Here is a 26,356-nt window from a genome sequence, read left to right as displayed (position 1 = left end):
AAGCTGAATGTTGTGCAGGCAGATCTTCAGGCAGCCTGGGATTGTGGAATTCCTGCCTCCCACTCTTTAGGAACTGTATTTTGCCCCTTTAGGGGCCCCTGCCATAACTGCCAGTGGCCTCCTCCGGCATCTCCATCTCCTGCAGCAGGGGCCTGTTTGCAAAGAGAGCCTGAGAAAAACAGTCGGGTCTAAAACTCAGGTGTGAGACATGAGTAAAACTCAACTGATATAAAACTGTCTCCAAAGACGAAGAAGTCTGCATGCCTATGGCTTCAGACATCTTTTTCTGTTTGCATCTACACTTTAATACACCTTTATTTCTTGAATGTCCAGGGAATTTTCCCTGTGTGAACGATCCCCTGGTTCTCTGACAGAACCACAATTTTCCATCACAAGATTATTTTCCCGGGCTCCGGTGTGGCCCACATGAGTGCTAGAGTTCGGCACAAAGCAGGTAGCAAACTTGGATGATGAAACCCTTGCACAAGCTCTTTTCATGTGCTTGGCAGATGTTGCTGTCCATGTACCAGTGAGGAGAGCCAGAGCAGGAGAGGGAGAGCTGTGAGATAGTTCAACACTCAAGAGAGGGGGAAGAGGGGGCCCCTGGGAACTTACCTCTTTCACTTTGAAGAGTGTAAAGAACAATAATGTAAAGAAGTACTCAAATGCACTTACACAACAGCCAATCCCCCACCAACTTCTGCTCTGCTTTCAATCACAGATCATTATATGTGATTGAAACGTGTGTGTGTGTGTGTGTGTGATGTGATATATATATATTTATCACACATATAAATGTGTGTGTGTGATATATATATATATATATATATATATATATATATATATATATATGTGTGTGTGTGTGCGTGTGTGTGTGTGTGTGTGTGCGTGTGTGTGTGTGTGTGTGTGTGTGTGTGTGCGTGCGTGCATGCTTGTGTGTGTGTGTGTGTAATTAGGCCCGAGCGCCACAAGCTGGCGAGAGGCCTATTAATCTCGTAAGGCCGTGCGAAGCACGGCTGCGAAAGTGCGCACATAGTGCGCACGAAATCGAGCGCGAAGCGCTCGCCCACTTCCAAACACTCACTAACGCACTCCTTCACTCACGTACGCCCCGTGCATACTAATTAGTAGTAGGAAAATGGAACATTACCGTTGTAAACGGGCGAAGCCCGTGCAAAAGTACGCACTAAACGAGCACTTTACATTGAGATCCCCATATAAAGCACTCATTTGCGCTAAGTAGCTCACGAATACGTTCCCCATCTCTTGCATGTTCCGTGCATATAAGCATGTAATGCAAAAATTGAACATTATTACTGTATAGAGGGCCAAAAACACAAAGTGGGCGGAGCCCACTCAAAATTAACGAAAGTACCCGTCAGTGACCAGGGACCCACACCATGAGGTAGGAAAGCGCGAGCGCTTTCCGAAAATGTATAGTTTATGATATTTGAAAAATGGGAAACATTGTTTTCGCATCGGAATATTATTCTTTCTTTCTTCTTCTTCTTCTCGGGACCAACCCCCCTATTTTTCACCCAGTGAACATTGACGAAAAGTCACAAAAATTAGCACACCTATAAAAATCGTGCCTCTCTACATTCTGGCTATTTCCTTTTTCTAAAATTAAAAAAATTGGCGCGTCAGCGCCCCCAAATGTACCAAAAATGCATTGAGAGATGGGAAATGACCCAAAAAAAATCTGATCGTAGAATCATGAAATTTGGCGCAGAGGTAGATGGTGACAAGAGAAGTAAAAAATATTATTACGGCAACGCCGTCCGCCCAACCAAATGTCGGCCATATTGCTTCAAAAATGGCTAAACATGACTTCGGAGTTTTTCCAAACGTCGTACTTTTACGAACTCCTCCCAGGGCGTTGGCCCTAAAAAGCTGAAATTTGGTGAAAATGCTACTGAGGAGTGGGACATCAAAAGTTATCCAAATTACATTGATACCTGTCACGGTCTCCGGCGAAGCCGCAAACTGTGGCAAGAATTTCAGAAATCTCCCAAATTTAACATTTCTGCCGTTTGCGCAGATAAAGTCCGAATTGCGTCAAATTAGAATCAGTTGTTAAACTCTTTGCCCTAAACCTACTTGAAGTGAAATAAATTAATTTGGAGCCACAGCGCCCCCTACAGATTTTATATGGAGGTTAAATATTTAGTTTTGCGAAATTATATGAAATTTGACACACAACTCAATTTTGGCATCCCCATCAAAAAAGTCAATGAGACCCATGTCATAATTGTTATGGTTTTGCCGTAACGATGACCGGATGCCAGAACATGTTTACACTTTAGACTTTCACGAACTCCTCTTAGGGCGTTAGACATATTAACCTGAAATTTGGTGAGACTCATCTTCAGGGGTGGACCATCAAAAGTTATCCACATTTTTATTCTAAGAGACACGGTGTCTGTGCGGCAAAGCCGCACATTTTGCCAAGAATTCAAAATAAAATTGCTTTTTGATGGTAAAACAAAGGGGAGAAAATGTGACAGCGTCACAGATTCAGCAGTAGATGTAATAAAAGGACAATTGGGGCGCGTTAGCGCCCCCTCCTCTTGCGGCGTGGCGGCGGCGTGGCGAGGGCCGATCATTGCCGCTTGCGGCTATATTTAGGCCCGAGCCCCAGCAGGGCGGAGGGCCTATTGCTCCCGCAACGCTGCCGAAGGCAGCGTTGCAACTGTCTGACCAAACATGCGGGCGCAGCCCGCATGTTTGGTACCCCGTCGCCCCTGGCAAGTACAGTGAACTAGCCCATGCCGAAGGCATGGATCATGCATACTTACTCCTGCTATGACAGAAATAGTCAACAATTAGTGAATGGGCGTAGCCCATTCACTAATTGTTGACAATTAGTGAATGGGCGTAGCCCATTCACTAATTGTTGACAACAGCAGCGCGAAGCGCTGCATTCCTCCAAAAACCCTCCTGGCATCGTCCCGTACGCGAGAATCCATGCCGCAGGCATGGGCCATGCTTGTATCTGCTCAAATTAATGGAAGTCTATGGGGAGTGGGCGGGGCATCCTGACGGAATAGGGAGTGACAAGCGCGTAAGCGCTCGTAATGATGATTCCACCCCATGGCGGCATCGGGAAGGCTTAGAGCTTTCAAACGATGTATAATTTGTTGTTATAGTGGAAACGGCTATATTGTTTTTGCTAAAAATATTATTATTTTTATTTTTCTTGTTCTTCTGCTTTTTGATCTCTAATTTGACCCCCTGAACATGCTCAAAAACTCACCAAACTTTGCCCAAAATTCAGAATCGGCGAAAAATTTGATTTTTTCTGGGCCATTTTTTTTTTCGTTAAAAAATGGCGCGACAGCGCCACCGACAAAAGTCAAAATACATTGCGCCTATGGGAGACGCCCCGAGGTCAACTTTGGCGTAAAGCTACGAAATTCGGGACACGCATTCCTCTCGTGAGGACGAACAAAAAAAATCATTGTGGCCACGCCCCCAGACTTACCCTATGGCCGCCATCTTCCTTTGAAAATGAAAATACGCTGTGTTAGTCATTTTGTTCACGTCAAACTTTGACGAACTCCTCCTAGGGCGTTTTGCCCACCGACTTCAAAATCGGCGTACGTCCTCTGGACAAGTGGGGCATCTAAAGTTATTCAATTTTTTGAGATACCTTTTACGGTCTGTGTGCGGCGCAGCCGCAAAGTTGGACAACTTATTTTGGAATATTGCAGATCTAAAAATTGCTCCCATTTGATCAAAACCAGTCCGATTAGGACCAAATTTGAATCAGTTGTTAAACTTTCTAGTTTGGACCAGTTTAGGCTGACAAAATTGAAATGGCCGCGATAGCGCCCCCTACAGAGTGACCTTTAAATTAACATTGAAGGTCAAAAATTAGTTTTACCAAAATTGTCTAAACTTTACCCAAAATTCTATTTTGCCGTCCCGATCACAAAAGCCAATCACAAAAATGCCTAAATTTTTACGGCGTAGTCGTAGCGATGACAGAAACCTCCCATGTTATCCCTATGGGAAAACCGCAAAATCTCTCAAATTACCACATTTTTATGTTTTACACTTCAACGAACTCCTCCTAGTGCGTTTTGCCCACCAACCTCAAAATCGGTGTACGTCCTCTAGACAAGTGGTGCATCTAAAGTTATCCAAATTTTAAGGATAACTTTTACGGTCTCTGTGCGACGGAGCCGCAAACGTTTCCCAGAATTCTGACTATTTGGCCTTCAGAGTGGCCTATAAACAATAGAGTTTTTCCAAATGACATGACATTTTGCACTAAATTCTAATTTGCCATCCTGATCATACAAGTATGAGAGCCAAAGTCATATTTTGTACGGCGTAACCGTAGCGTTGACAGAAACATCCCATGTTATCCTTATGGGAAAATCGTAGAATCGCTCAAATCACCACATTTTTACACTTCACACTTTAACAAACTCCTCCTAGGGCGATTGTCCGATCAAGCTCATATTTGGGGAAAATCATCTACACAAGCGGGCCATCAAAACTTATCCATATTTTGATTCTAAGTGCTACGGTCTCTGTGTGGCGGACCCGCAAATATATGTCAGAAATGGGAAAACAGCGAAATCTCCAAAATGACCACATTTTCACGCTTCACACTTTCACCAACTCCTCCTAGGCCGATTGCCCGATCAAGCTCATATTTGGGGAAATCATCTACACAAATGGGGCATCAAAAGTTATCCATATTTTGATTTTAAGTGCTACGGTCTCTGTGCCGTGGAGCTGCAAATATACTGTCACAAATGGGAAAAACGCCAAATCCTTGAAATGTTCACATTTATGCTTCACACTTTAATGAACTCCTCTGTGGGCAATAGCTCGATCAAGCTCATATTTGGGAAAAATAATCTACACAAGCGGAGCATCAAAAGTTATCCATATTTTTATTCCAAGTGTCACGGTCTCTGTGCGCTGGAGCTGCACATTTGACCGACATTTGTGTTAATTTGCACTGGTTAAGCACAGCATTGTACATGTCCAATGTGTCGCTGTCTTAGTTCTTAGACAATTGCGTTAGCGCCATCTCTGTAAAATGCAGAGAGCAGAGTCGGAAGGCCGGCGGCCCGCGAGGGCCGTTGGATGCCGCTTGCGGCTTTAATTCTTCTTCTTCTTCTTCTTCTCGGGACCAACCCCCCTATTTTTCACCCAGTGAACATTGACGAAAAGTCACAAAAATTTGCACACCTCTAAAAATCGTGCCTCTCTACATTCTGGCTATTTCCCTTTTCTAAAATAAAAAAAAATTGGCGCGTCAGCGCCCCCAAATGTACCAAAAATGCATTGAGAGATGGGAAATGACCCAAAAAAAATCTGATCGTAGAATCATGAAATTTGGCGCAGAGGTAGATGGTGACAAGAGAAGTAAAAAATATTATTACGGCAACGCCGTCCGCCCAACCAAATGTCGGCCATATTGCTTCAAAAATGGCTAAACATGATTTTGGAGTTTTTCCAAACGTCGTACTTTTACGAACTCCTCCCAGGGCGTTGGCCCTAAAAAGCTGAAATTTGGTGAAAATGCTACTGAGGAGTGGGACATCAAAAGTTATCCAAATTACATTGATACCTCTCACGGTCTCTGTGCGGCGAAGCCGCAAACTGTAGCTAGAATTTCAGAAATCTCCCATATTTAAAATTTCTGCCGTTTGCGCAGATAAAGTCCGAATTGCGTCAAATTAGAATCAGTTGTTAAACTCTTTGCCCTAAACCCACTTGAAGTGAAATAAATTCATTTGGCGCCACAGCGCCCCCTACAGATTTTATATGGAGGTTAAATGTTTAGTTTTGCGAAATTATATGAAATTTGACACACAACTCAATTTTAGCATCCCCATCAAAAAAGTCAATGAGAGCCATGTCATAATTGTTATGGCGTTGCCGTAACGATGACCGAAACCTTCCATGTTATTCCAATGGGGAAATCGCCAGAACATGTTTACACTTTATACTTTCACAAACTCCTCTTAGGGCGTTAGCCCTATTAACCTGAAATTTGGTGAGACTCATCTTCAGGATCAAAAGTGATCCACATTTTTATTCAAAGAGTCACGGTGTCTGTGCGGCAAAGCCGCACATTGTGCCAAGAATTCAAAATAAAATTGCTTTTTGATGGTAAAACAAAGGGGAGAAGATGTGACAGCGTCACAGATTCAGCAGTAGGCGCAATAAAAGGACAATTGGGGCGCGTTAGCGCCCCCTCCTCTTGCGGCGTGGCGGCGGCGTGGCGAGGGCCGATCATTGCCGCTTGCGGCTATATTTCATTATTATTTTCACAAACAGAGAAGGATTTCCCTTGTAAAATCTGCAGTACTGCAAGTCTGCAATGTTACAGCCAGTTCTTTGCATCACTGGCCCACCTTCCCTCACTCCACCTCCAGCCCATCACTTCCCTCGTACCGGTGCTGTTACAGTGGGAGCAGGGGCTCCCTGATTTAAAAAAAAAATGTCTTTGGACTCTGCAGAGAGAGAGAAGAGAGAGAGAGAGAGAGAGAGAGAGAGAGAGAGAGAGAGAGAGAGAGAGAGAGAGAGAGAGAGAGAGAGAGAGAGAGAGGGAGATTGAAGAGTGAATGGAGGAGGATATTACTACAGCATGGACCGGTGTATCAGCCAGTCACTTTGAGGCGCGCACTACCAAACGAGGACGCACACCTCAGGGTCAAATATTAGGTCTATTCTCAAATCTGATTGCTCAGCAACAAAAGCCTTGGACTTTTACATGAATGTGTTTTGCATCTGGAATTCACTTTTTCTCACCATTATTTTCATTGCAACCATATTTTTGAAACAGGACGCATCCTTTTCAGGTAACAGAGGCGTCACTTGGTATCAAGACTTAGATTGTATTGTAGCCTATGCGTAATTAAGAAAAATAGTTCCTACCTACTCCTTGTGTGAATTTTGCTTAGCAAAAAGCTATTCTTTTCAACTTGAAAGCTCCTCAAACCTGCACAGGAACCCATAATGTAATCTGACCTTTTATGCGACTTGATCTTAAGCATCCACGTTTTTGTTGTACAGTTAATGACTTAAACGTTGATTTGATGTGGACATTTGCTGGTATGGCACAAATGGAGTAGGCAAGTGAAAACTGTTGCTGTTCACCTCAGAAACACAGCCATAACACTTGTAAAACAGACAATATGTTGTTATTAAGACTGCTGGCCATATCTCTGGTTATTGTCACAAATACTTGGCTGTTGAATCCGGTTCGCTCTGATGGGTTCAGCCGATACAAGCGCGCCCTGGCGAAGCGGGCGGACCAAGAACTTTCCAGACTAACAGGTGAACCGTGCGCCGCGGCTGTCGTCTGGTCCCGGCGACAGCCCCGCTCCCTCTCCTCCTCATCCTCCCCGTCCCAACAACGCCCTCCAGCGGCGCGCAGCCGGTCCAGCCGCACACAGAGGTTTGTGAGAAGCGCTCCAGCGGTGTGCACCGGAGAGTGCCGGGTTCACGGCGGATTTCAACAGGGACATGAAGCCAGACCGGGACCTCCAGAGACAAGGCACTCTCAAAAAGGTGACGCGGACAAAACACAGCACGGCCGTTATGGCTCTGACCGCAGCGCACCGCAGCGGGGTCACGCGATGCCCCCGTCTCGGTTCACGCGCAGCCTCCAATACGAAGAAGAACTGAACTCAAGCTGGGACGGAGCTTCCCCCCGTAGCTCCGCGGAACCCCGCACTCCCCCCACGTACAGCGTGAGCGGAGACCCACGGCCGTCCACTGGTGCGGCTAACGGGGAAAACTTCTCTGGAGAGGTTGAGGATGAGGACCTGGGCGCATCCGCGAGGCCTGCGCTTCACAGCGGCAGAAGTGGGGCCTCGTCCTGGGCCAGCCCGGTACCCCGTGCGCCCCCGTCCTGGATGACAGCCTTGTATTTCCGCGGAGGCAGGGAGCAGCTGAGACTCAGGCCGGACGCGGATCTGGAGCTGCCCAGGGCTAAGTTCAGTTTGGAGCTGTGGGTGAAGCCTGAAGGAGGGCAGAGCAACCCTGCGGTCATTGCAGGTGGGTCATGCACAACCACACTCACACACTTTATTTTCCGTTTTTGCATTTTATGCCTGTGAAATATTTATGTCATAAATTATATTGGGCCAATGTGTTTTAATACCCATTGATAATTGCCTATTATTCCATTTATCCACTGCAAACAACATGGGGATGAAAGGCAGTTTGACCATGGCCACGTGTTGCATGTTACACAATTCTCCATTCATATTTCTTGACAGAAGGAAACTGATGTAATATCACACATATCCAAAAATGCCGTAACGTTTTATGGAGGTTGCTCTGGGTCATTGGTGCATTGCTTCAAAATCTGTAGGGTAACACCTTACTGTCCTCAACCCTGGTGGTAAATTCTTCTAGTGCATTTGACCCATACTATTTTGTTGTAAAGCAAGAGTAAAATTAGCCGACTGATCAATTGCCAACCCATTAATAAACATATATTACACAAAAACTCAATGTTACAAAAGTAAATATGATTGCAATAACACTAGGGATACATCAATACTCAATATAATATTGGCATTCAATACAACCCTCACAAAACAATGTGAGGCTTAATACACAAGTTTTTTGTAAAGTCAACCTCTGTTCCCAGACTCAATTTACAGATTGAGAATGAGTCTTTGATGAGAGTCAAAACTTTTTGTTTTTTTATAAACAGAGTCCAGATGATACAACGGATTTTTTTCTACAATGGAACGCTCCTGGAAGAATGAGAGATTACACCGCCGACATGCTAAGCATTTCAAATACTCCATCAGAATCAGAAAATATTTCTTGCCATTTTGACAAAAATTGACAAACTAGGAATGTGCTTTGGCGATATTGTGCAACATAAAACGCAAAGGCCAAATAGTAAAAATAGAGGAATCAAGGACACATTTGTTTTTGTTCTTTCAGGCCTAAAATTGATCGAAATCATATTGATATTGTGACCCATTCATTGAGATAAATATCGAATCATTGCCTCCTCAATAATCACAGGCCACAATTTTAACATTACAAAAAAAAAAATAAAAAAAAAAAAAAACATTGGTACATGTGTTTGAAATTGTAGTTGTGCATCCATAGGCTCATCTCCATCCCTAAATGATTAAGAATCCTTGGCAAAAGTAAGAGTGTTGAAGTTCTAAATAAAAATGGTCAGTAATCAATCAATCAATTAATTTGGTTTAGCAATACCTATTATGCAATAATTAGTGAACTAAATGATGGACCTAATTTTAAATCAAGATCGGGCAATCAATTTCTCCCCTTGTTTTGTTTTGTGCCATGAAATATGCACATCTGTCAGTGATTCTCCTATGTAGCAGTTCTCATTGTGGCTCATTTCCCATGCTATATTTGCTTTAGTCTAATGTAGATTCATGACAAATAGATCCTTGCATTTGTGTGGTTACATTTAGTATACAGTAGTAGGCATGTAGTTTAATGTATTTCATTTGGTAAAGGTGAGACTTCCTAACTGCCACTCTCCTTTAGTGCTTCAAAGGCGAACCATAAAAATGGCTCCTGGTGCTACATATTTTGCTACACTTTCCCATATTGATGTCAAATGTGCTCACACACAACATAGCTCCGTGGAGGGTGAAGGGGTTCCCTGACCCTGTGCTGTCCCAGTCCACACATCTGGAAGGCAGATGTAGAGTCGTCTGTTGCAAGAGCAGATGGAAACACAGGGCCTTGCCACGGTTGTAAGAAACAGCTTTGTCTTTTCCCTCTTCTAGTATATTCTGCCTCTTTGTTCAGCGGCATCTCACTAAACTCAATGACAGCCGCACACTCAAGACAGGCCCAGTATCCATGGTGGAACACAATGGATTAGTTCATTTTGAGCTTCCTTGAATTGTTCCAGTTTTCCAATTGAAAGTTGTTTTATTTATTAAAGCACTTGTTTAGAATAATATCATGGAATTCAAGCCAAATTTAACCCAATATATTTTAAGTCCAAGATTGAAATTGCTTTTGTGAGTCTACCAATTAACTAATTACTAATTATTCATCTTTCCTTTTTTTCAACCATAAATGCCATCATTTGTCTCTTATTGTGAAATGGACATAACCAATACTTGTCCCTGTTGATTCCCTGTGTGATGCCCCAAAGGTGTTTTCGACAACTGTTCCCATTCTCTGAGTGAGAAGGGCTGGTCTGTGGGCATCCAGACCCTGGAATCCAGCAGCACTAAAGATGCCCGATTCTACTTCACCCTGCGCACGGACAGAGCCATCAAGTCCACGACTGTCTACAGCCACCAGCGCTACCATGGCAACGCCTGGACACACCTGATGGTCTCGTACAACGGCCATAACATGACCCTGTATGTTGACGGAGCTAAGGTGTGTACAGTTAATGCCATTCATTCTAACCATTCCTGATCCTGTGGCAGTGTGTGGACTCTCATAAGAAGCAGATTTACCCCTTTAAGAGGTGTAAAGTACTAAAGCTAACAAGTGTATAGGAATTGTGATAGAATCAAACTAGAGCTCAGGATTGTGACGTCACCCATCATGGAACTTTTAGTTTCCTTAATGTTAAAACGGAGATAAAAGATGGAGATTTTAAGATGCTACGATTTTATCTGTAATGATGCAGCATCAATTGTTTTTACAAATCTCGATGGATGTTTGCACTGCTGCAAAAATGCTATTCCATCCTGAGCTTTACAGAGACGCATGGTTTGAATTTGTTGCCATTATTTTCGCTAATGTACTTGTATAGGTTGGGGAGAGCAGTTTCCAATCGGGAAATCTGTACAGCTCATTCATGAAAACCTGCAGAACCTTCTTTCTCGGGAGCAACCAATCAGAGAAGGGCCACAGCTTCAGGGGACATATAGGAGGCGTGATCCTGTGGGACTACTCTCGAACTCAAGAAGACCTAATGCAACGACCACAGGCCATTGATAAGACCAATCCTCTACTGGCAATGTGGGCTGACTTCACCGAAGTAAGGAAGGGTTTATGCTTCCTGTAATTTGTATGTCTTACATTATCTGCACTTGATGGACAAAGCAAAACAAGCACAGCCCAGGAAACTGTAAGAATACTTTACCAAAGCAAACATATCCTGAATTGTTGCCAAAATAATAGCAAAGGTATCAAAGCATAACAAAGCGTAACAACAATCCTATCATAGCATTGTTTTACGAGAATTCCAATTTTATTTCGGTTATAGGTGGAAAAGCTGTGGACACCATACAAATTTGGTCTGCACCCGAGCATCGTCACCACTCTCATCCCCGAACAAGAGCTCGTGTCTCCATTTAACCCTCCTCCCTGCGGACTTACACCTTGTGACAACACAGAGATAATCGCCGGATACAACGACAACTGGCAACTCCGGACCTCCAAACACGTCCGCTATAGAGTTGTCAACCTGGCTGATGATGATGGTGGGAATCCAACTGTGTCCAAGGCCCAAATCGAGCTACAGCATAAAGGTCTTGTTGAAGCCTTTCGCACATATAACATCTCGCTGGAGCTCGATGTCCATACGGTCAGAAATTCCAGTCTTAGGGAAAAGTTGATTCTGAGCAACTGTCGGATTAAGAAGATTGGTAATCGCCAGTGTGATCCTGAGTGCGATCACCCCAGGACAGGTCACGATGGAGGGGACTGTCTGAAGCTGGGGCCGTGCTACAGCTGGAAGAGACAAGATGGAGTCTGTAACATGGAGTGCAACAGTATCTACTATGACTATGATGATGGAGACTGTTGTGAACCAGGAGTGACAGATGTGCTGAAGACGTGCTTTGACCCAGAGTCTCCAGACAGGTAAGAAATTACTCACAAGAGTGCAATTCAAAAATACCAAATATGACCTAAGCCTGATCTCTTTTGGCTTGGCTATGAATAGAGAAATAAATCAAAAAAACATATTTACAAATTACTTATGTGTTATTGTTTGAAACTTAACAAAAATAACAACAGCAGTCACCTCGCAAGGCTTTCCAAAATTGTTGATTTTACCAACAGAAAGTTAGAACAAACAACGAAAGACAGGCAATGGTCAATAATAGAGAAGCAGATTAAACAACCTTCCCCTTAAGCAAATGGATTACTGTCCCAGAGCATCCCCAGTCATAAGACCATTTTTATTTGTATTTGTAGACTTGTCCTAGCAGGGGACCCATCTCTAAAGCTAGGATCTTAAACATGAAAAGCACCAGGCCCTTTCTGTGCCAATGACCTCATTTATGCAGCTATTCTAGTTTTAACTAATAGGATTTAGCCTGAAAAATAAAGCTAAACTGACAACACTTCCATTGAACGCTTAACTGTGTCTATTCATTCAGTCAGAGCTGCCCTGGGTCAGACTCTTTGACGTTGCACCCCTTCTGCGCCAATTGCCTTATTTGCCTTGTAAATGTAGCTCTTTGTTCACTCTTATTGTCTATTGCTTTAAAACAGGGGTGTCCAAACTTTTTTTCACAGAGGGCCGCATTTTGAAATTTTGAGCAGAGGCAACCTAAAATTGTTGAATTTGTCGAATGGCAAAGTGAATCAATGGGAATTTTGCATTTGACATAGTTTCGATGAGCCTCCACACCTTTGACAAGACTTGGAACATTCTTATTAGGTTGGTCAAGTGCTTGAATGTTTCAAATTTTACAGTAAAAAGTAGCACTTTTTGTTGTTTGGACCTTAGCAGGAAGCCGGAGGGCCAACAAAAAATGGTCTCAGGGCCGCATCTGGCCCCCAGGCCGTAGTTTGGACATGCCTGCTTTAAAACAACGTTAAACTGACATGGTTTCTACCGAAAGCTTAACTGTAATCAGGCACCTTGTAAATCGGCTGCATGGATTTCATCAGTTCAGTAATAGTTCTTTCATGTCCGTTCACACAATGCTGGGCCAATTTGCCAATTCTCTAATTTCCTCCAACACTATGTTTTGTTTGATCTTTTAATGAAATTGTCACCACACCTTCTGCTGATCTTCCTGCAAAAGGAAGTCTCATTTTCTATTGAGCACCTGCAAATGTGCAAAGTTTATTCAGTTGTGAAAACTATAACCAACGAAAACTGTGATTTATTGGTGATTTATATGGGAGTTTAGTCTTTAGTCTGGGTTCTTCTATTTCCAGACAGTGTACCTATTTCCAGACAGTGTACCAGCAACATCAGACTCAGAGAGCGTTATGAAAACATGTTCTTTTCTGGTTTGTAAGTTTGGGCACAGAAGGCCACTAATAAGAAGATTTCTCCACATGAGGTGCATATCTGGCTGCAAGGGACGTGCAATGAACAGCTCAGCCGTCTACATGGACAAATTGGCACTCTCACTTTCCCCAGTGGTTTACAGCAAGAGCCCTGTGAAGTGGGGATGTTGGGTTAAAAGGCCAAAGTACACATTTATTTTTTACTAAACAACTCGAGTGGCGGCCCGCTGCCTTCCATTTGCAATGACAGACAGGCCCCTGCAGAGCCCCAAATAGTTTGCATGAAGTCTCGCCATGAGTTCGTCAGCCCAAATGTTAAAAAGTGACTTTTAATCCTTTTTGTTACCACAAGTTCTGAAATGTGCCACTGTGAAACAAGAGAAACAAACGGTATCTGTTTATTAGAAGGATAGTTTGAATGCTATAGACAGTGAAATGGTGAACAGGCTGACACAGGGTAGTAAAATGTAGATCTTGGCTGCTGACGGAATATAGCAAACTAAACAAGAAGCATAGACCTCCATGAAGCAACTGGTCCCTAGCCTTTTATGCTGTAAAAGTTGTGTGTATTATTATCAATTTATTCACCGTTACTTGTGATTATCAAAATTTGGCATAAAGAAAATGTACAAGATCACAAATAGATCCCAAAATGATTGATTGATTGATTGATTGAATGAATGCGTTCAATTTTCACATTTTATGATGTTTTGTTTTGAGACACTTATGCAACTCTGCTGGAAAACTGATCAGCCAGTCTTTAAACTGTCCTAAGCATTTTATAAAAATTTTATTGGTGCACAAATCTGTTTGCCATTGGTGGTATAGAGCTGGGTCATCTGGAAGAAGATTGCTGAATTATGTATTTGACCCTGGCTTCAAGCTTGACAGTTTCTCAAGCAGAAAGAATATTAATGTGAGGATGACATTTGTTGGCATTTGTAAAACCAATGATCTATCTTGATGTTTGGCCATCTGTTTTTGGTACAATAATTGCCTCTTTATTTTTTAGCCAGGTTTTTAGATTTGTAGACCATTTACCTGCTACTCATAAACCTTTGTTGGAACAATGTAAATTCTTTAACTTTTCTGATACGCGTGTACGTCACCTGCTTGTCATCATGTGGCTGTTTTCATCTGGAATATTCTACTGTATGTAAACGTATCTGCTTGAGTAACTCAAGTACTTTTATTGCTCATAAATACCTTGAACATTTTGCATTCTTTCAGTTCACCTCTCCACAGGCCTGGAGGTGTCATCTTGTTTCCATGGATATTGACAAGTTTAATGCCACACTGTCGAACGTTCCAGACAAAACAATAACCCTTCCATCGAGAAGCAGGTGGTGGACCCTCCACCAGAAACATGACAGTTACACAGTTCACCGTTAACTATCCATGTCACATAACCCTTTCACTATAGAATAAACAGAAACATTCCTTAGTGTGTTTTGAAGTCTTTTTGACTTTTTTGACATGAGGTCTATAGCCTTAGCTGAACCTATAGTCTCAGTAATAGGGTAGGTGGGATTCCCCAAAGCATCCTTACCTTATGTAACTGAGTGAACTGGGCTCTGGTTATATTCAAGAGGTACAGTAGATCCTAACAGCAGTGCATATTGAACTCATTTTGTGGGGAAAGGCCATGTAATCATGTTGTGTTAGAAAGGCAAAATAGAGGGTAATCTGGTATAAGCAGTTCAATAGGCCTTTAACGTAACAGTGAAATTAAGCTGTTCAGATTATTTATTTAGCATATTCAACATCTGTGCCTAATTGAACATATTGGCTATAGTTAAATCTCTACCGGTATATAAAGATATATATTTGTATATCACTGATTTAGATTTCTCAAATGGTGTTGAAATGTAGTTTTTTTGTTTGTTTCCAGGGCATATATGAGCATCAAAGAGCTGAAAGATGAACTTCAGCTGAGTGGCACTGATGCACTAAATGTCTTCTTTGCCAACAACTCTGTGCGCGAAGAGCTGGCTGGAGCAGCAACTTGGCCCTGGGCAAAGGAGGCCCTCACTCACCAAGGTGGCCTTTTCAATACACTATTTAACAATTTAAGATGCATTTCTGTCCTTTTATAATGAGAAGAAATAGTCCAAAAATGACATTACACATATATATCCTGAATTTGTCCACTTTCATGGGTTTAATTAAAGCTGCAAAATACCTTTGTGCAGAGCTTGTTTCTACGTGTATTTAGATTCAATCAGACATCAGAATACAAAATTACAGTCTCAGCTTCCCAAAGATTCCCGCCATTTGCTGCAAAGGGTTCAGAAACAAAAGGCGTTTTAGGAAAAGTAAGTGCACAGCATAAGGGGTCCAGTCAGAAAAAAGCACAAACTTCTCCCCCGTCCTCAAATACACAAAGCGCTTCTGTGTGCAAGTTTTTAAAAAAACAAACAGTCTATAAATCTGCTAAAATACTGTAGGCCAAAGTACGTCTGTTGGTGTCTCCATGTTTGTTTAGGTTTGTCCTTTTGACTTCTGCCCACTGGATTGGTCAGGCTGTGGCCGGATCAAACCGAACGGCACGAGCCTACCCAGATGGATTCTCAAGAATTTGTGAAACAAATATCTGGCCTGGTGAATTTCCACCAGGCTGGCCTGGGTAACCTTGACAACCATTCACCAGAAAAGTTACATAGAGCACTTTAACTGACTATACCTATACATACAAAACATAAATTAGCAGTGATTTGTCAGTGATGTGTCAGTAGCCAATATTGTTTTCTTTATTTGATTCTTTGTCTTTGTTCTCTGTATACTGTATACTAAATGTTGTTTTCAAAAATATTCTGTATACTCACCCTTATCCAAGGGGTGCTATAAGGGTTGGCACAGATTTCTCCGGCACTTTGCCTGTTTCCTGTTTCAATCATTAAAGTCTTTTCCACTGGAAAAGGCTGATCAACCCAACAGCAACAACACAAACAAACAAACAGCAGAGCATTGAACCTTTGTTACCACCTGAATGCTTTTACTCACTGAAGGAAAATAATAATTCAAAGAGACAATTAGTAGTTGTTGTTTGTGTAAAACACAATGTTCTCATTCAAATGAGATATATTTTACCTCCAGTTTCTTACCATGTGTCTTCATTTTTAAAATGTGCCTGCAGCTTGTTATTTTGTGTCTTTGTTGTGTGTTTCCCTGTGGGCAGTGTGTTTCAAATTAAGAACCAATAACTGTTGAATTGGTTATGTCTTTTCCTGGTAGAATCACAATTGCGTTGACCACAAAAAGACCCTTATCTTTGTGGGAAATGTAACAGGAATTTGAGAAACCATAGATAAATTTAAAGTGAACAAATTGGATTTGGTTTGAAACCCCTTGAGCTTGGTTTTGTTTAGTTATGGCTTAAATGGCCAACATATATTATATAATATATATATATATATATATATATATATATATATATATATATATATATATATATATATATATTCAACATATTCAAATATTTCTGAATGAACAAATATGTCTATGAATAATTGTGATGTTTATTTTGTAGGTGGCATGGTGCTGAATCCGTCCTACTTTGGAACAGCAGGGCACCACAACACCATGATCCACGAGATGGGCCACATTTTTGGTCTTTACCACGTTTTCAAAGGCGTCAGTGAACGTGACTCTTGCGATGACCCGTGTCAGGTAATTTCTACTAACCAAAACCTAAACAATTACATTGACTTGAGCATTTAATTTTTATTTTTAAAGTTTTTTACAATTGAAATAAACATAACCGCATAACCTGACTATCCAACACAAAGTAAAGGAAATTAAGGCATTTATATCTCAAACCAAAAGTCCCATTTAGCCCACAAATCTGTCCCCTTTCAAATTAAGTCCAATCTTAATTTTTTCCAATTTGCGAATGTCCAGTATGATATCAGTCCAGTCCTTGATTGTCGGTACTTTTTGTGTCATCCATCATTTTGAGATTGCTTTTTTTCGCTGCTGCCAGGAGGAGGCTCCAAAGATAGCTGCCGATTGTGTCCAAGGCAGGAGTCCTGAGGCCCAAATACATAGTTCTGAAATCCATTGGGATGGTGATGTCATACACTGTCTGTAAGGCTTTGTTGATCTCAGTCCAATTTTGTGAATAACAGGACAATCCCAAAACACATGATAGTGATTTTCCTCCTGACTGCCACATCCTCTCCAACAGTCTGCATTTCCCTGTGAGTAATGGGTTAATGGGCACTTTGACCTGAGGTTATAAAGAAACGAGACACACTTTTCCAACAGAATTCCCCCCAAACATTTGATCCTGTGGTTCTCCAATGAGATGTACGTATACTTTCCCATTCTTCATCAACCAGAACAAACTGATTCTCTCTTTCCCATTTACTCAATGTTATCAGTGGATTTTCTGGCCAGATTGTTAATACATGATTCATTATGTGTAAGAATCGTCTTATGTTGTCTTGTGTTTGTCGTTTGTTTATGAATCCTTTTTGATCATTGTGCATCAAGTTGTGGAGTATTTTTTCCATTCTTTTGGACATAATTGACGTGTATATACGATAGTCCACATTCAGATTAGAAATGGGTCTGTATGAGGCACACTCCAATAGGTCCTGCCCTTCTTTTGGTATCAGGTACATGATGGCCTCTTTCCAACTAGGCGGGGTCTGAATTGTCTTTTAAAGTTTTATACCACTCTGGGCCGGCGGGAGCCTGGGGACCGTGATTCTCCGCCTCAGATTTGCTAGCTATGTAAGCTGTTTTCCAATGGGGCCGTGAGCCGTCAGCATTGTTTGTTTTGGTTCCGTAGTGTTTTCCTCCTTGATCAGCTCAAAGCGTCGCCATAACCGGGGAGTCTGAGTCTGACCTGAGCTTTTCATTTGATGATTTCAGGAGACCACTCCTTCCATGGAGACTGGAGACCTGTGCGCTGACACTGCCCCAACTCCAAAGTCCAAGATCTGTCACGATCCTGGAGCTGTGAACGACACCTGTGGTGTCACTAACTATCAAGATACTCCTTACAGCAATTACATGAGCTACACAGGCAAGTGCTCTTTTGTGATTCAGAAAATTATAAACTAGAAAATCTCAAACTGGAAAAGACATAAGGATGAGACCAAAGTCAAACTCTCTTGCAGTAGAAAAAGACCTGGATCCAAACACAATACAAAAATTAGTCATTTGTTTTTGGTTCAGTACAACTGGCATTTCGTCAAAGCAATCTTAGCTGCCAGTATTTCTAACAAACCTTACTCACTTATGACTGCAATTCAATGTATTTACCATATTTTCCAGACTTTAAGTTGCACCTTTTTTCATAGTTTTGGCCGGGGTATATTTATACTTATTCTCCGGAGCAACTTATATGTGATATTATTTGTTATTTTCACACTTGCAACCTTATTTCATACTCCAGTGCAACTTATATATGTTTTTTTCTTCTCTATTATGCATTTTTTGGCTGGTGCGATTTATACTCCGGTGCGACTTATAGTCCGAAAAATACGGGTATATACAATTTAATTATATTTCATTGTTTACCTCAGATGACAACTGCACCAACCACTTCACACCAAACCAAGTTGCTCGTATGCACTGTTACCTGGACCTGGTCTATCAGAAGTGGCTCTCGACTCGCCAGCCTTCACCTGTCCCTCTGGCCCCAATGATAACAGCCCAGACTCCAAAATCTGTGTCTCTCTATTGGTTAGCCCCATTAAGTGGACCACTCTATCAAAGGTAATTACAGGTATGTCTTAGTGTGGAAGTCATAATGGTGACAAATGACACTGTTTTCTCTTGTTGTAGCTCCACGTATGGTTTGTCGGGGGTGGACTGTGGACTCTGTGAGAGCGATGGTGTGTTTCATCAGTATGCCTTCGAGGCCGCCTCTTCTCACGTCTGTGACAATTCTGGATACTGGACTCCTGAAGAAGCTGTTGGTCAGTAACAACACTGACTTTTCAACTTGAGGCTTTACAACTATTTATATTAACATTATATTGCTACATGTGTTTGTGGTTGCAAGATTGCTTACTTAAAGGTGCATTAGGTAACTTTTCTGATGCTGGTCTCCATAGAGATGTTATTGCTTTTACTTGAATGTTCCACAGTATGGCATTGAACTAATCTATTTTGCATTTATGTAATTATTCTTCATTCATATTCTTGAAAAACATGCATTCTTATTGTGAGCAGGGTCGCTTCACTACAGATCTGTCTCCATAGAGATCGCTACATTTAATGCCATACTGTGTAACATTGGCGACTACCAGGTGGCGGACCCTTCACTGGAGAAGTTACATGGTGCACCTTAAATCTTGAAACTGTATCTGGTAATACAGACTTTTCAGGTTTTCAGGGTTTTACTATAGACAGAGAGATGGATTGGTTAGCTTATACATCTGACTGATTTTTACACTTTTTAGCATCGGCCTTAAATATCCCTTTGTCTGTTGCTGGCATGGCCAACTGCCTAAAAAGACTAGTAAAACATAGCTGTGGATAAATTTGTTGTAAATTCCGATACTGTAGTTTGTGCAAAATAATAAACGTATTGGTCATCGGCTGCTCTGGGTTTAAAACAATCAGTATTGGGACCAGCCTAGAAAGAAAAAAAAACATCGATTGAGCTCTAGATTTGAACTAATAATTAATTATACTGATTAGGGCTGCAAAAAAGCTTTGATTATTATTATATTGCCTTGATGATTTGTTTAATTTACATATTTAATTAAAAACATGTGAATCTGTTGCGTGTGGAGCACGGAACGACTTGTGGCGCTTTTGTTTCACACAGAGCTTGTTCTGGACCTGTAGCAACTAAAGCACTACAGAGGAGAGAGCGGTGTGTTTCAAACGCACAAGTGTGACTGGGAAGAGCACTGTGTTTTGAGCTCTAACTCTGAAAATATTGTGCAGCATTAGCACCGTGTGCCGTTCACTTTAGCCTCCATGTCTTCACCCCGTCATCACAGGCTTTCTGTTTCATAATCGCGGTCCTCTGTGCTCTTTCACACTCTGCTTCCCAGTCACACTTGTAAGTTTAAAATATGCCGCTCTCTCCTCTGTTGTGCTTTGAAACAGCCAATACCTCCATGGAAACAGCACGGAAGACCATGATTATGAAACAGAAAGTCTGCAATGATGGGGCGAAGACACAGAGGCTTTAAGTGAACGGCACACAGAACTAATGCTGCAAAATGACAAAATGCAAAATGCAGAGTTACAGTTCAAAACACCAGGCATCACTGGTCTCACTCAACATAACGTTTTACAAACAAGTTTCTTATTTTAAGGCTACTGTAACTGTTTACAAAGTTCATCAGTTCTACAAACAGAACAGTTTGGAAGTGAAATGTTGCTCTTTTGGGGACATACTTATGTGTTTTGTTATTTTAAGCAGAAAATCTTTATTTGTTGTTTTTTTATTACTATAAACTATAACGTTTATTTAAAATATGATTTAATATGTTTTTAAATAGTTTACGAATGTACAAAAAAATTAACCAATTACTCGATTAATTGAAGAAAATAATCAAAAGGTTACTGAAATAATCGATAGCTGCAGTCCTAACCCTGATCTAAATACTGCATATGAACCTGAGTAATTTGAAGGTTTCCCGCTGCAATTATTAATGAAATGTTTGGTTAAACTTCCACTACTGTTTGTTGTTTACTGTACAACAAACAGTAGGAGGTGCACACCTCACCTCCCTATAAATTTCAGGTGCGTGCAAGCCTAATAGCTCCTGGAAAAGGAAAAAGACGAAAATCATTAAATGGTAATTGCTGCGAGCCACAGATCTGTGTCTCTGCTTTGGTCGAAGTGAGAATAAGGATTATTAGTCATCTAAGCGTTGACTCTGTAATGTTTGGGTGCTGTTCAAGTTCCATAAACAACACACCATAGAATGTAATGGTGCGAACATGTGGTCCTGGTTATTCTAATCATTTTTGCTCTTTGACATGTTGCAAGAAAACCCTGTATACAAATGGTAAAGGGAATTATATTAAGCAATGTGACAAAAACAAATCGAAAGAATGACTGTACAATAACACTTTCCGTTGCTTCCGTGGAAACTCGATCCAAATATGTGGAAATCCTCTGCTGGAATTTCTCCTTTGAAAACAAGCGGCCGGAGGACCAGGGGGATTACGAGTCCCGCTCTTTGGCTGTGGGATCGTAATGATGATAAAGAGTCAATTACCGACTTATTCTAAACAGGGACGCGCACACACAGGGGCAGACAGGCTGTCTGCTGGTTTCCCCGCGCTCTCCACTCCACGCACACTTTCACACATGATAATGCACAGAGCCGCTCAGTCAGCCAAAATATGTGTACATTAATTATACAATCACGAAGGCAGGGTGACACGGAAAGTTGGCTGTTTTGATGTGTAGAAACTGTTCTGTACTTCCCATTTCCCACATTTATTTATTACAACCGTTTCAACTTTTAGTTTTGCATTGTGGAGTAACAAATCCAGAGGAAACGTGTACCACAAACCATGCATCATTTTGAACTTTTGCAAAAAGATTACATCCTTGAAAATCCCAATACAGAAAACTGGCCTGTATGATTGATCAAGAAAGACCTGTTATATGATTTTAGGGACCATCTCAAAATGGGTTGAAGCTGAAAAGACTTAATTTTTTTCATCTCTCTCTGGACCCCCTCCCCCCCAAAAGACTTAAGACTGGCTTCACATAAAATTTTACGCGTTGATAAAACGATAGTAGTTTGATAGACCCTGCTCACCTCTAGTGAACATCCCTGAACATCCTTTGGTAAGTTTATATTTAGAAGTTATGAACTCTCCAAATAATGTCACCTTTCGCGCATGTTTGTTTACTTAATCCACATGGTCACGGGGCCCTAGGGGACTGTCCCATTCAACTGAAACTGTGAGATGACCACATTGAGATAGTCTAAAGAGGATGAGAGAGTGAGAAACTAATGTTTCTTGTCAAAACTTGTAATTGTCAATTGCCTGCATTTAGACCTTAGACATGTCAGAATGACAGAAGCAGAACACGTGCTTTCGTCTCAGTGAGAATCTCACGTCTTCTGTGATTGGCCGAAACCTCATGTGGGGTTTATTTTGTTTCCTTCTTCCGGTCAGTGCGTAGCACGTTACTAGAGCCAAATCTCTTGATCATTTGCTGCGTCTTGCCGCAAAAAACCTTTTCCAACTTTTCTGCAACAGCCGCGTTGGCGACGGCCGCCCCTTGCCGTGCCGTGCTCCCCCGTACGCACCCGCGTACTCCGCGCACTTGCCGCCCCCCCCAGACGAAAAATATTAAGTCTTTTCAGCTTCAACCCATTTTGAGATGATCCCTTAGTAAATGTTGTACTAGAAATAGGATATAGAATACAATGATGAATGAATTAAATTGAATAAAACAATAAACATATGATTGTAGTTTAATCAAAACTCTAAACTCGTTGAAATATATGCGATTATAATTAGAGCATCTTTTATGTAAATCATCTTCAAAAACAGTTTTAAATTCAGTTTTTTTTTTTATAGGTGCACACTTACAGGTATTTTATGGTTGAAAAATGGTTTTTTCCATAGAAATAGATGTTTAATACCATATTGTGGAACATTCCAGGCAAACTAATAATATCTCCATGGAGACAAGCAGGTGGTGGACCCTACAACAGAAAAGTTACTTAGTGCACGTTTAAAGACACTAGCTTAAATATCCTATGAAGTTTACGCAAAATATATGTACCTATAAAACATTATTTATTTTGGAAAATGCCTGATAATGTCACTATGTTTATTGTATTTCCTTGTAATAATTGGAAATAATGAAACCATTACGGATTGGTCAAAAGTAAAACTGTCTTCTGCTTTTTGACTAATGAAACATGTGATCACTGTGTGCCCCCGCAGGCCCTCCTGACGTGGAGCAGCCTTGTGAGCCCAGCCTGCAGGCCTGGAGCCCGGACGTGAGCCTCTATGACACCAACATCACGTCCCCGTGTCCCGAGACAGAGCAGTGCACGCTCACCCTGGACTTCCTTCACCCTGTAGTACCTCACGGCCTCACACTCTGGGTCACCTACATCTCCACAAGTAAGCTTAATTTAAAAATACACATGTCAAGAATTATTGTGTACTGGTTAATTAATTTATAATTGTAAAAAAAATATCTTTTCTCACGGAGGGTATATGCCACCTGATTGTTTCCATGGTGATGGTGTTGCTTTGCCTGGAATGTCCCTCAGTATGTTATTAAATGTATAGTTTATTTCACATTCACAGGTATTTTACTGCTGAGAAAAGTCTTTTAACATCCACTCTTACTGTGAGTTGGGTTCCCTCTCCACAGATCAGACATGTAACTTTGCCTGGTAGCGTCACCTGATACATTTAAGGCAAAGCAAAAACTTCTCCATGCAGACGGCAGACCCTCCACATTTTTAATAGTCAAAGTTATCACAAAATGGAGTTAGTCCAAAGGAAAATTTAGAGGGTTCAGTCTTACAGACCTACATATGCCAAAATACCTAAATTAATCATCAGCTATTTTAGGGGCACTCAGGAATATTAATGGTTAGTACATTTAGCCTATAACTAAATTGCTCATTATTAACCACTAATACTTGTATAATACAACTGAATGTTTGACAGTAAACCTGCTCTCCATTTGTCAGACAACCCTGCGATAGCCGACATTGAGCTGATCACAGAGCGAGGAGGGGTCATCCACCTGGGCCCTCAGCATGTGTTCTGTGACATGCCTCTAACTCTGCGCCTCAGCACAAACAACAACACAGTGGAGGCCATCAGACTCACCACGTTTGATGAGAAACTGGAGATCGATGCAGCCATGTTGTCCTCAGGTTCGGCCAGTGCACTGTGCTCTGGGTGCAAGCCTCTGCTTTACAGGGTTCATAGACAGCCCTCTTTCACCAGAGAGCCACCTGCTCAGAGACAGCAGACTTTTACTGACAGGTTGGTGTGTATAATACATTTAATTGACCTGCTTTTAAATTATATGTTGTTTTTTAAATTCATTGAGAAACAAGGACAGGCAAGATCTACATTTGAGCTGACACAAATAAAGCAAAATACATTGCCCTTTTAAAACCTAATTTCAAACATATCAATACAGGACCAAAAAAATATTCAAACAGAAGACAACCACTACATTCAACCTTTGCCAAATCAATAAGCAATGTCACAATATATTAGCTCAGTTGTTCCCAGTCTAGCACAGTAAATAAACTTTTAGTTTCAATAATTTGGATTGTAAATGTAAAAGATTTAAAAAAAAAATAACAAAATGTGAATTTGGTAATGCAATATGATGAATTATATATGAGGTATAACTGCTTCTATAAAGGAAGATGAGGTTAAAAAACAGCTATTGAAATGTGAAACAATTGCCAAACACACTATCTGGGCAATCGGAAACAAGTTAAATCAATAATTTCTGCATTGTTTCTGTTTGAGAGAAATAAATATGTTCTTTTTCATAATATCATATCAAATATTTATACAGGGATTTACAGGCAGCAACCTGACTCAGAAATACATAGAACCAGGACATCCTGCTTTATGGCTGTCAGGTCACTGGATACTGCAAGGTTACAGACCAAAGCAGTTTGGGCACAGGCCGGGTTTTGTTGCAATAATCCTGAGAGATATGTTGATTGGTTGGTTGTAGATGTACAGTGACATTTAATCCTCCCTTTGTTCATAATTCCATAGAACTGCTTTATATTGGCACAATCTGTTCTTTGAATTTTAAGATAAATATATTATGAGATGCATTTATTTATTTATTACATGCAAAAATATATACAATAATTTAACATAACAAGGCAACGTAATGTATACATTTAATTTTGTGTACTTTGATATTCTGTGTAGTGGTGCTACTAGTACATGTACTAGTACTTGTTTTTCGGGTTAGACAAACTCGGAGACGAGGGGTTGGTACACGAGGGAAGGGACCGGAGTCCGACAGTGTTATTCATGTCCTCCCACTTATGAAAGATAACAAAAAGATAGCAAGGATTTATTTGCTAATTGCAACTTTTTCTTAGCATAAAGTTCACAATTTATTTTGCTGTTATATTTTTTGTCATACTAAAGAAATGCATTGATTATTAATTCAAAAAATGTTTCTTTTCTCCAGCTCAGTACAGCTTGATGTCCATTATAAGTACACAGTCCACGTGGAAGCTGACAATGTGAGCGACGAATCTCCTTCACTGCTGTACATCCACGGACAGCCTCACTGCGGAGATGGCTTCATACAGGAGTCAGTACAATATAATGTTACTAAAGCCCATTCACACATCATTCAGTCAATTAACAGGAACAAATAACCAGGCTGACACTGACCCCCGCAGCCTGACATTTGGAACTTAACAGCGGAGGGTAATCTATGAAACCACGCTTGTAACGAAAGAAACAGTTGTATTGGCAATTTTTGGGCTGTTTTCACACATTATTAGTCCCGACAATTTTGCTAGGTCTTTACCTGTGAAAATGCAGGATCAAAATGCAGGGAAATCAGGCTTTATTCACACATGTCCCTGTTCTGGCAAAATGACTGGTAAATTCCCAGGTTAGACTGAATGTGTGGATGGGGCTTAATACTTCTGTCTGTGTAAAACCAAGGCAATGCTGATGGCTCTGATCTATAGGTTTGAGGAATGTGATGACAGTAATCTGCTGGATGGAGATGGCTGCTCCAAGAAATGCCACAAAGAGAGGGGCTTCAACTGTAATGGTAAGGAGAAGTAAAGAGTATTTTTTAGCACAAATTGATTAAAAAAACACAATAGCTGGGAACGAGACCATTCAATCTAGAATTTACCCCCTTTTATAAATGTGCCCTTTGTCCGTGTGTTAGGGAAATTTGTCCAATTTCAAATTTATTGAAAGTTAGTCTTTTCCATTTGATATTGTATGTCCAAAGTTATCAAGTTCAGTCCAATCCTTGATAGTTGGTGTCATCCCTGTCCTCCAAAAGTACATTTCACAGGTATCCGTCTATCATTTCCACTGTTGGAGTTGTTTCAAAGTCAAATTGAAAGTCGCTATTGAAGACTTTATAACGTATTTATGAATAATAGCAGAGGAGGGAGTAAGTCACTTACTGTATGTGCCAGTCACCAGGTCACGAGGGTCAAGTCGAGTC

The 26,356-nt window shown here is 41.1% G+C and overlaps 1 protein-coding gene across 1 annotated transcript in view; it reads left to right on the top strand.

Annotated features, from left to right (window-relative positions):
* The first annotated feature begins 7,061 nt into the window (after positions 1-7,061).
* Positions 7,062-26,356, top strand: part of pappa2 (pappalysin 2) — a 47,557-nt gene continuing 28,262 nt past the window's right edge. The window contains exons 1-13 of the mRNA XM_072440943.1: positions 7,062-8,031; positions 10,142-10,374; positions 10,757-10,984; positions 11,213-11,811; positions 15,089-15,237; positions 16,727-16,866; positions 18,076-18,229; positions 18,732-18,924; positions 18,994-19,127; positions 23,092-23,274; positions 23,856-24,156; positions 25,346-25,471; positions 25,860-25,945. Coding sequence (XP_072297044.1) covers positions 7,167-8,031; positions 10,142-10,374; positions 10,757-10,984; positions 11,213-11,811; positions 15,089-15,237; positions 16,727-16,866; positions 18,076-18,229; positions 18,732-18,924; positions 18,994-19,127; positions 23,092-23,274; positions 23,856-24,156; positions 25,346-25,471; positions 25,860-25,945 — 3,391 coding nt within the window. The 5' untranslated portion in view covers positions 7,062-7,166. The remainder of the gene's footprint in view (positions 8,032-10,141; positions 10,375-10,756; positions 10,985-11,212; positions 11,812-15,088; positions 15,238-16,726; positions 16,867-18,075; positions 18,230-18,731; positions 18,925-18,993; positions 19,128-23,091; positions 23,275-23,855; positions 24,157-25,345; positions 25,472-25,859; positions 25,946-26,356) is intronic.

Source organism: Eucyclogobius newberryi, unplaced genomic scaffold (genome assembly GCF_026437365.1).
Source record: "Eucyclogobius newberryi isolate DKJ021-1_F unplaced genomic scaffold, fEucNew1.0.hap1 SCAF_12, whole genome shotgun sequence".
Taxonomy (NCBI): domain Eukaryota; kingdom Metazoa; phylum Chordata; class Actinopteri; order Gobiiformes; family Gobiidae; genus Eucyclogobius; species Eucyclogobius newberryi.
Note: the sequence above shows the minus strand (reverse complement) of the source record. Positions and strands in the feature narration are given on the sequence as shown.